Source organism: Varanus komodoensis, unplaced genomic scaffold (assembly GCF_004798865.1).
Source record: "Varanus komodoensis strain SLA01 unplaced genomic scaffold, ASM479886v1 scaffold3, whole genome shotgun sequence".
NCBI lineage: Eukaryota > Metazoa > Chordata > Lepidosauria > Squamata > Varanidae > Varanus > Varanus komodoensis.
This window is the reverse complement of record NW_025335761.1, coordinates 23,031,978-23,043,611: the sequence shown is the minus strand read 5'-3', so window position 1 is coordinate 23,043,611 and position 11,634 is coordinate 23,031,978. Positions and strand designations below refer to the sequence as shown.

At 40.2% G+C, this 11,634-nt stretch overlaps 1 protein-coding gene across 1 annotated transcript in view; it reads right to left on the bottom strand.

Moving 5' to 3' along the window:
- The window catches only part of AVEN (apoptosis and caspase activation inhibitor), a 137,973-nt gene that overhangs the window by 104,245 nt on the left and 22,094 nt on the right, over positions 1 to 11,634 (bottom strand). Inside the window, exon 2 of the mRNA XM_044436196.1 lies at positions 2,056 to 2,224. Within this exon, the coding sequence (XP_044292131.1) occupies positions 2,056 to 2,224 (169 nt within the window). The remainder of the gene's footprint in view (positions 1 to 2,055; positions 2,225 to 11,634) is intronic.

The window sequence follows — 11,634 nt, the reverse complement described above, 5'->3', positions numbered from 1 at the left end:
TCAAATCTGCTCTGGAGGGTCAGAGAAACTTTTGGAGCAGATTTGGGAGCTTTGCAGCTGCAGTAGAAGAATAAAAAAGGCAGGTCCTGTTGCACGAATGAACTCCCACTTATATGATGTTTAAGAGAACCAAGAATTAGTACAAAACAGCTTAGACAAGTATATATAAAACATAATCTAAAAATATTTTCTATGTCAATCGTGTCCACTCCTACCCACACAGTACTATTTTTTACATTTCTAACTCTATATTTTCTATGCATAAAAGATTTCAAAGCAGCAAATACCAGACACTTGTACACATCACTCAACTATCTTTAAGTATTCCAGCAAAGTCCAAGTACAAATCTGAAAATATTTCTTTTAGATTAACGAAATGAATACAGATGTAAGAGGACCCTGTTTTTGTGGCCTTTTGATCCCCGAATCATGATTCAAGGATCAGAAGCATTATATTTACACTGGCTCAATACAGTAACATAAATATTAGATAAAGGTGGTGAGAACATACTATTAACACTTAAGTTTATGACGGGTATGAGGTTGCAAGTGTCATGGCTACAAGACGTAAGCATGGGACAAGTTTCTTATTCCTGCAAGACTCTATTTTTGTAGCATATATTGCAGTTATAGTTTAGGGTGGTAAGTAAAGGCATTTCATACTAAAATAAATTTTTCAGGTCCTTTAATAACCTGCTTCTTCCGATATGATCTGTATGCTAATATAATAATACAAACCAAGACTGATTAGACTGCTATGCATGAGATTACATATGAAGTTCATGTCAAACAAAATCATTCACAAGATATAAGAAATTGTTTCATTGCAACGTATCTATACCACTAGCTATTTTTGCAATTATTGTTCTGATTCCCTTTCCAGATATTCCCAAAGAACTTCTGAATATATAGGTCTCATTTTCACATCCTTTTTCCTCTTGCTATCTTCATTCACATTCTTAGGTAAACTAACCACAGCCCAGGGCAACTACAGTGGTACCTTGGCTCACGAACTTAATCTGTTCTAGGACTCTGGTTGTGACCTAAATCAGTCATGAGACAAGTCAAATTTCCCCATAAGGTTCAATGTAAATAAGTTTAATCCATTCTGTAAATTTTTTTTAATCACTGGGAAGATGGGCGCGATTGCAGGAGTGCTCGGGGGGAGACGTGGCCATCTCTCCCCCTCCAGCACGATCGTGATTGCACCTGTCTTCCCTGCATGAGCACAACTGTGATCATGGCCATCTCCCCCACCCCGCAAGCACAACCATGGCCATCCCCCCACCCCAAGTACGATCACAGGCATTTCTCCCCTGAACGCAATTGCAGTCACGTTCATGCAGGGAAGGCGGCTGGAATCACAATCGTCACCCTATGTGGAGTTCGTGACCTGAGGAAAAATTTTCTGAAATTTCTGTTTGCAACCCAATTTGGTCGTGAACGGAGGCGTTCATGAGCCAAGTACCACTGTACTCCCCTTTTAAGGCCAGCACTAGAAGTTCAAGCCATGCAGTCTGTATTCAGGTACAGTCTTTAATGGAAAGTGGGAGGGGGCTACAGACACTCAAATCAGGCTCCATCAGATTCTGAGACAAGTTCAAGTTGCACTCGGGATACTTCTAAGGGTTACAGGTGTTAATCAAAATCCATCTTTGTCCTTAGACAAAATACACATGTCCTTGGTTAGAAGGGAAACAGAAAGAGAGAGGACTAAACAAATTTTGTATTAGCAAACCTGGAGATAATTTTACATAGTACTGCACTGGGGAGGTGCTGCAGTTCAGTGGTACAGCTCATATTTGAAAGAAAAAAAAATGTCCCAGGATCAACCCCGACTGCTCTCAGAAATACTCAAAAGCTGCTGAAAGTCATAATACTCACAGATATAAGATTCCTTCCTAAGAAACTTAATGAGCTTTTAATTAGTATCTTATAAATGTTAACATTCCAAGGAATCTTCCATTATCAGCAACAAGAGTGAGACATTCCAATTGCCATCATTCTGAGAGAAATATGTAACAAATACCATTGCTTGTGATTTCTCTTTCTTACCTGCTGAGCTAAGGAGAACACTAAAGTCTGTCCCACGCTGAGATTCACTACTATCATTTTGTGTTTCTTTCTCAATGTCTTCATAACGATGCCAGTTGGAAACTATCTTTCTTTTTGAGAAACTCCCTTGTTCTTTTTCCTGTTCTTGCAATTCAAGATCAACAGCAGCCTATAGTGTGTAATAACAAGAAGACTAAATGAGAACCTTTAATTAGTTTAGTATTTCTTTTATTTGGGTATTAATTTGGGTTCATTGAAAGATTAAGCAGATGCTTCAAATCAAGAACCACCTAGATTACCAGTCCTGACACTCCAAGATATCACTTGTACTACTATGTCCGTCTGTAAGACAAAGTATCATTGCAATAATAGCTTAATATTACAATAACCTGCTGGGCATGGGGATATTTACCAACCTTTCATCAGATTTGGACTGATCGTGTGGGGTTTGCTGTTTTCTTCTTAAACCCATTGTTTCCTCTCAACCCCTCTGCTCTCTTTCAGCTCTAAGGAAACTACAGTCAGGAGTTAAACGAAGGTAGTTACACTGAGCTGAAAGGTTTAGATTTATTATTTGGCTCTGGAAGTCGTAAAATCATGGGTCCTCAAACTATGGTCCACGGGACGGATCCAGCCCGCCATGCCCATTTATCTGCCCCGCACTGCCGCCTGCGCATGTGCTTGCTGTCTTGCAGAGTGGGCGGGGAGGCAATGGCTTGCTCACTCAGAGACGGTTTTGCACTCGGTGGAAGATCTCCAAGTGGGCAAGCTGTCACCGCATGCGCCCAATGCCGCATCACCGGCCCACGCACCCGCGCACCCCTGCCTCACCGGCCCGCTCCGGTCATTGCCACCTTTCAACTGGCTCCCTACTGAAAAAGTCTGAGGACCCTTGCATAAAATCATTCCACCTCTTCAAAGTACCTTTAACACTTTAGTTATTTAGATTTCCAGGAGGCTGTAATATACAAATTATTTATGTATGGAAGGTACATGCACAAAAAGAATTCTAACCAAAAGTTCTTGAAACAAGTAAATGGTTAACATATCAAAGAGTGTTGAATGTGATGGTCCATCAACATAAAGCAGAGCAGGAGAAAATTAAAAATTCCATAGTCAGGCAATACCTTTATTAGGCCAAATGTGCATTCCACAAAAATGTGCAAGCTTTGGAATTCTTCAGAGCCTGGCATAAAAAGAACATAAGAAAAGCCATGGACACAGTGACAAACCAATTGCACACAGGATCCTACAAGCAAGATGGGTACAAGACTTCCACCTGCCCAAGCTCCTCAGCAACTGGTGTATGCAGGCATGCCACCTCTGGAAAAGAGAGGGAGAACTTGAAAATCTGCACATTTTTGTGGAATTTTAATGCCCAACCATGTACCTTTTCTCCTGCTTTTCAAAGAAAAGCAGAGACAATTCTAAATGAGAGTTATCTAAAAGAGAGAAAGGTTAGTAAATTTGTATTGAGGCTACATTAACTAGGTTGTCCTCCCACTACTGTTCATGACTGAAAGGGGCAAGTGAAAATATGTCTGTTACACTGAACTTGAATTTTATTACTAAGCCCCATCTAATGCAGTTACATGTCACCACCACCAATTTACAGAGCTGCTGGTACTCCTTGCCAAGTCATTTATAGTCAAGAAGTTTGTGCATTTTTCTCCACATTGTCATAAAAAGGGTCATGGCTCAGCAGTAGAATACATGGCTTTGCAACCAGGATACATACATGCATGCACCATTAAAAACTGCAGAAGTATAATTAAGATTTATCTTGTGACAATACACTGAACTTGTACTGCTATGTGGGCTAGGGTTATGTGGGCCTCATTACAGATGCTATGTGAAGCAATTCAAAGCAGACTCCACAAAGTGGTCATAGCCTCCTGTGAGGCTGCAACAGAAGAGGAAGAACAACTGCTGCAGTAGGAGAGCAAGGCTGGTGGGGCTCTCTTGAGCATCTTGGTCATGCCCCACCAGTCCTACTCTCCCACTGCAACAAATACTGCACCAGGAAAATGGCTTCTTTGGAGCCATTATCTTACCTTCTGCTTCACTGAGCAAAACAAAGGATGGCAGCAGATCTCAGCCACCTACCCGCTGATATGCACTGAGAACATAGGCTGTCCTGCTGTAAACTGAGGCCTAGATCTTTGCTAAGCAAATATAGGGATATGGCCGAGCAGATTTTCAAAGGACACAGAGTGAGCTGAGAGGTACAGCCAAGCTCAAAACCACAGAAGATCAAGGAGTACAGTACAAAAAGAGTCAGCAAGAAGTCCAGGGCTCAGTAGCATGGAGGTCCACACACACAAAACTATCAGGAAATAAACAGGATACAGAGACTCGAAGTGAAGATCAGACACTGTTTTCATCACTTGCAAGGGATTAAGTAGCCTCTGCCCTGCCCCACTTTAGGAGTTAAGCTTTCTGCTTCTTTAGGAGACAGATTTGAAGACATCATTCCTGAGGATCCTGGACTGCCTTGACTAGTGTCAGAGACTGCTGAGGGGCCAACTGACTCCAATGGTTCCAGCTCCTCCTTCCACTGAGATGACTCCAGTGATGGTAGACACCTTAGGACCGTATTATCATCATTGTAAACCAGAGAGCAGGAAGGCTTTCTGGAGAACTGGTTGGGTGAGGAAGCAGCAGTATGGCTCTTTAGAGAGCCAACCACATCCCCAAGGGACAGAAATTATTTGTACAAGAGGGTGGAAGATGTGACACAGCAATATGGAGGTGGGAGATGCAAGGTTATAGCAGTAAGGGGGGAATATGATGAGATGGTAGGGATGGGGGATAGAATATGTGCTTTCCCACTTCAGGTGGCAGGACAGTTTGTGTCTAGGCTAGGCAGTACAGTGTGTATGAATCATCAGACCATGCTGTAAAATGGCTACAAATATTTATTAAACCATACTTATTGAGGGCAATTTTTATTTGCTACAAAGTAAGGCTACTATTTTTAAAACCTGGAGGGGAAAAAAGGAAGGAAAGCAGAGCTAATCACTGGCAGCAGTAAGCTAAATATGCTAGCAGCTCTTTCAGATTAGAAGAGAGAAAAAGAAAATGTGCCACATGCTTAGCTACCACAGACCTACGAAGTTTGCCACTTAGGTTAAATGTTGCATGGCACAATAGGTATTTGCTCAAGACAAGCAGGAGAGAAGCAAATTACAAAGCTAGTCTGCTAAAGATACAAGTTATATATAATGATGGCTGGGGAAAGCTACCTACTTACGAACACATGATGAAGAGAAGTGGGAGACTAAGCTCCTAAAAATGGCTGGCAATTAGCTGGCTGAGAACAGGCAAGTCCTGTGCTAATGCTGATGCACTGAGTCACATTATTCTACCTCAAAAGGTAGATTATTCTCCCTATTCCCCCAGTCTAACAGCACAATGCTCTACATGTCTACTCACAGGTAAATCCCACTAAATTTAGTGGGGTATATTTCAAGGTATGTGGGTACAGATTTGCAGCTAAAATGTCTTTTCATTAATTTTGGAATTAATTCCTTTCTTTTTTTCCCAGTCACAAACACAGGAATCACAAAACTGTCACAAAAGCTTGAGACAGCTACATTTTAACTTTGCCTAGAAGCAAATGGGAACTTAATTATTTCTTTCTGTTCTTAATTTTCTGTAGGAACAGACCACAGATAAGGGAAAGAAGTAGAGGCAGAGAGGTGGCATATTGGTATGATGCTGGCTGGCAGATGAACTGAAATCTATTTCCTATAAACACTAGTTGCTGAGGAGCTTGGGCAGGAGGAAAACTTGCACCTATCCTGCTTGAGGGATACTGGAGCAGCTGGTTTGCCACCATGCATATGGAAGATTAGACTGGATGGACTTTGGGACTGATCCAGCATGGCTTTTCTTATGTTCTAATATTCTTAAGGTTAGACTAGTGCAGGTTATTGTTATAATCCTCAAGCTTTTGGAACCACAAGTAAAATTTGGAATTGTTAAAATTCATGGATGCTCACAAAATGGCTGCCATGGGTAGCGGGGGGGGCTTGCCTATTCATAAAGTAGCTGCCATGGTGAGCATGGCACAAAACACCCATAACCCAGAGGGCAAACTGGTGTGACTAAACAAAAGGTAACTTGCCGAAAAACGTAAGTACAATGTAGAAATGATTGCTGAGCTCCAAAATAACAAACCTTTCTATTAAATCCAATTAAAGAGGGAACTGGAGGACAATCCTTCATTTTGCAGCATGCTAGCATCCCTGTTAATTTTTGCCTAATTTAAAAAGTTGAAAAACGAATTGGTTTTAGAGGGTATTCTCCTCAACAAAAAGCCTCAAAGCATTCTCAAGAGAATGCATCAGTGTATTTTTCTACATTCTGAATCTTTTAGAATGAAGAACTCCAAAGCACTTTAAAGGCAATTATAAAAATACAACTAAAAATACAACTAAATATATTCAAGAACATAATGATGGTCCTAAAATCTGTTTTTATGAGTTTATATAAATTGTGAGGGAAAAAGTAACAGTTTTAAAATTGAGAAACTGATTTTGGTTAAAACTTTAGCCTGCTCCCAAATTTAATCTGCTAAGATTTTTGTCATTCAGTTTCTTAAATATACTTAGCTAAATGTTCAGTACCATCTTATGCAAGATTATTCAGAGTTGTGTACCACTGTGTTCGATGTAATTTCAAGTTTACTCCACAGCAAGTGTATTTAAGATTGCAGCCTTAGTCTATGAACTGGGGGAAACATGAGTTTTCTGAAGGATCATCTATTGGCCTGCTTCCTTCCAAACTTTCATATCTTCTCATATGCTGCTCTTTCATTGTTCACTCCTTAAAATTCTTCCTGAAGTTTCTCTCTAAAAAAAACTATGTTTTGTAGATTCCTGTAAGGATTAACTAATCTGTGCTAAGCGAAATCTGATATTGGCATCATGCACACACACACACAAGCTGCCCAGAGAACTTTCAGGTTATGGGGCGGCATAGAAATGAGATAGACAAACAGCCGGACAGTAGGAGAACATTTCAACCTCCAGGGACATTCTGATATGTGACCTTAAAGTGGTCATGATTTCCCAAAGAAATTCCAAGGATATATAAATGCAAAATTAACATGTCATTACTCTGATGAAACAGTATCCATAGAAGCTTATTCCAGAAAAGAATGAGCTAGCCATCAAAGTGTTCCAAGCTCTTGTTTGGTTTTGCTGAAACGAAGTAAAACAGTTATCTCTTAAAAACCATTATTTTATGAAAGATGTCTTTTCAGACAAATAGTAGATGCCACACATCCTCTCCAATATTTTAACATTCTAATTAAATTTTAATTAATTAATTAATTCTAATGAGCAAGTCCTAACTAGCCAACTATTAGACCTAGAACAACTAGACCTGTTCTCCCCTGCAGAGGAAGGCAGAACACACTCCAACGGAGCGAAGCTCAGGGAGCCAAGGTTCCATTTGGATGCCAGGAAGCACTCCTGACAGTCAGGACCCCGAGGGTGTGGAACGGGCTTCCACGAGAGGTCGTTGAGGCCCCATCAGTGCGGATGTTCAAGGATAGGCTGGACGGCCACATGGTGGGCATGTCGTGAGCGGAGCCGGCTGGTGCCAGAGGTCACACTAGAAGGCCCGAGAGCCCCCTTCTGACTCACTCTGTTTTCTATGTTTCTATGTTTCTATATTTCCAACTATGTTTAGGCACAGTGATCAACATAAGCAATTATTTTACCTGGGAGTCACTCCAACTAACTGAATGGGACTTATTCCTGAGCAGACATATGGATTGCACTGTTAACAATACCAACTGCGTAAAGTCAAAGTACTAAATTGCCTTACCGCAGATTCATTTCAAGTTATGCCTTAAATTATTAGAAATTCAGTCCCCTATAAACAAAACATTAATCATTTCAATGGCAACTTATCCTTAAAATCATATTAGAGTAGATCTCCACTACCATCACTAGGATCATTGCATTTTGTTCCCAATCAGCCAATTGCAACTGACAAGTTCTACTGGTTTTCCACCCACTCCAAGCTGCTGGCTTTTGAATGAGCATTCCAGGGTTGTCCTAGCAACCAAACGGTTCTACACACAACCCCATACTTACAAAAGGATTAAAATCTAAACACAGTTTTCTGCTCATGGAAATAATAATGACAAATTATCTAACTACAACAAATAAGCAATGTTCTGGTCTATTCTTTTCCATTTCATCAAGAAATAAACCATGCAATTCTCAGAACCATTAATGCAGACGCTGTAGATTAATTTCACAGATTCAATGTTATCTACATTGAGTGGACATACTTAAATTGCAAGTGCTTAAATTTGTTAATTCCATTGCATACCTTAGAGATAGATGAGAAACTATAGTATTTATAGTATGATATAGTGGAATATTTTGATTATCGCAGTATTCATATGTTACCGGACTGAGCCAGTCAACAGCTGGGGCAAACCCAGGTGGACCCCAGACCAGAGCCAAACATAGCCTGAGATGAGACTTAGAGCCAAAATCAGCTTTATTCTAGTACACTATAAAATAAAGGGAAACAAAAGGGGACATTCAGTCCAAAGCAGTGTCCCAAAAGTTGCATCCCAGTACATGTGTTTTATACCCTAGGTAACCAATTAGGTCACCTAATACTCATCTAATACATCGATATGTCAATGTATGCACCCCCTCCCATGCTGGAGAAAGAGTCCTTTCTTCTGTCAAGGACCAGACATTTCCCATGTCTATTTCTTATCTGCTTGAGATTCACGCAGGCTTGCCATGTTCTTACTCCCTGCACATTTGCAACTTTCATGGCGACTAGAGCCAGTTTCTACTGTCCCTTTGATTACCGTATTCGAGGTCAGGCTAGCATGTTCATTTTGTTCTTATCCCCCCTCCCTTCTGGGACAGTATAACTGTGGTGTTTTTACTATGTGGCCTTCCTCTGGCCAACTACTTTTGGGGCCTTCCTCTGGCCAACTACTTTTGGGGCCTTCCTCTGGACAATTACTCTTGGGGTGTTTTGGGGTGCTGCAATTGGTAACACATACATACTACCACATTCATGCTATTCCAAATATTTCTATAAATTGAGATGTCAATTTTATTTTAAATTTACTGATGCTTTAGAAAACAGTTTGCCTTTGTTAGTGCGGCAGGTATCAAAAGAAACAAAGAAATATAATAATCTTTTTGTTCCAAATGTTTATGTTTGCCTGCTGTCATTGTTGCTGTTGTTTTTTACTTTCAGAAAGGTATCTAAAAATAAATAAATAATTTTCACAACATATTTATAAAAGATCAACCATTATTATTTAACATGTTACATTTAAATATAAGTGCTTGAGCAAAAATAGAATGAAAATCTAGATGTGCCACTGCATATACTTCTGGAATAGGAAATGTACTGCATTAATATGGGTTGGGTGAAGGAGGCAGGGGGCATCCTGTGGAATATCATGCATATACCACTCATACCATCCACCCCCACATTCCCATGCTTCCTAGCCCCATCTCCTTAGCCCCCAACTTTCCTGCATCAAATCCCACAGTCCCACATTGGGTGAATGGGTGTTACATTTGCATTTAAGTGAACTCAAGTGGGATACCCCTTCAGATCTTGCAACTCAACATAGCTAGATAGGAGTCAGAAGTGGCACAGCCATTGGGTCATGATCACCAAATGGTGATATACGATGATGGACAAACCAATAGATTAGGGAAACCTGTGTTCAGATCCACTCTGAGTTACAAATAACTGGGCAAATATGAACCATTCTTCACTGACGAGCTTTCCATACACCCTTCCTCACTACACACAAGAATCGTCCCTTTACAATTTTCCGTTCAATAGCAGAAGATTCCAGTAACAAAATAAAAAGGCAGCATTTGTCCCTTTACACCAGTGATGGCGAACCTTTTAGAGACCGAGTGCTCAAACTGCAACTCAAAACCCACTTATTTATCTCAAAGTGCCAACACTGCAAGAAAACCTGAATATGATGCTGCAGTTCTCTCATACTCATTTACAAGATGACAACCATTTACTTTGACATCTCAATGTCTCCTCTTACCTAGAGCTAATTTTCTAAGAATGTCTCCTCACGGATAGCTCCTCCAATTCTGTCAGCTGTAGACAGCAGAGCCAACGGTCAGATATCATGGGTATAAGAGAACCAGTTCATACAATCAAATTAGCCCACAGTGGCTTAAATAAGCCATTGTGTCTGGTGAGCATGTGTCATTAGTGTGGTTATCAAAATATTCACATACCACAGGCTTATCAGTAGTTTGTCAACCCACCCTTGCCAGTTTCAGACAGTACGAGAAACTATAAGCAGTGGTTGGGTTATTCAATGGGTGCCACAGATGTCAGCAAACCACAGTGGCTTATTTAAGCCACTATAGGTAAATTTGATTATATGTACTGGGACGTAAGTTAAAACACTTGGAGTCCCACAGTTTGCCAACACTTGTCCAATAGGAAGGGAGCATGCACTAGTTGCCTGACTAAAACATTAGAATGTGTGGTTTGCAAAGGCATATAATTCCTTTAATGTGCCTACTAAGAGAGTATGAATAAGAATTTCCATTTTCTACTATTGCTTAGGATCTGAAATATGAAAAAAAAGCTTCGTTCTCTGTTTTGCTTCCATAACTCATAGACTTTCAAGCTACTGCCACAGTGCAACCACACCTTTAACCATTGTGACTAATGCTTTTATGGAGTACATAGGGAATAACAGACCATGCAACTATTTCTTTACATGCCTGCTGGTTTCAGCTATTTTTCTTTTGAGTCACTCACTTCCAATGCAAGCTACATTTCTCTTGTTTTATCTCCTGCATTGAAAACACTGTTGGTCACATCTCTTTCGCTCTTTTAATACTTTTGGCAAATCTTAGTGGTAGACTCATTTTTAAATATCAAGATAGCGAAAGTGAACAAGCTTAGAGGAAACCATATATGACTACAACCAGAGAAAAAGAATGCAACTTTCTGTTATGAAAACTATAAATGAATTAAGAAAAAAAGATTGTGTTTTCACAGTTGGAATTCAAAATGCTATTCCTATATTGTAACCACACTGGTAAAGTTTTATCATTTCTATAATGAATGAATGAACTGGCAAAATAAATTATACTGCTTGTTCTATAGGAATATATTGTCGAAAGAAAAGAGACAGCAACCTGGTACGCTTGAGTTAAACAAACTACCATGGAGTGTGCAGGCATAGTTTCGATAATCATTGCCTGGGTACAATTCATCTTTTTGTCTGAGTGCAGGTAGCATGACTTCTTGGGAGAGTCAACAGCCCTCCAAGAACCCATGAGCTGTTGACTTATCAGAGGGTTGCTTTTCTCTACAATAAGCCATGCCACCTGGATTCAGATGATATGACAAGTCACGCCCAGGGAGTGATTATGCAAATTGTGTAGGAGACTGAAAGAGACAAAGTGGCTTATTTTGATCATGCAAAGCAGGTCGAGAAATCAAGCAACATAGTCTGTTGTCTTACTGAAATTTTCCATGGATGCTTCCTGCCTTCCCCATTTCACATTGTGGAGATAAGCTCAT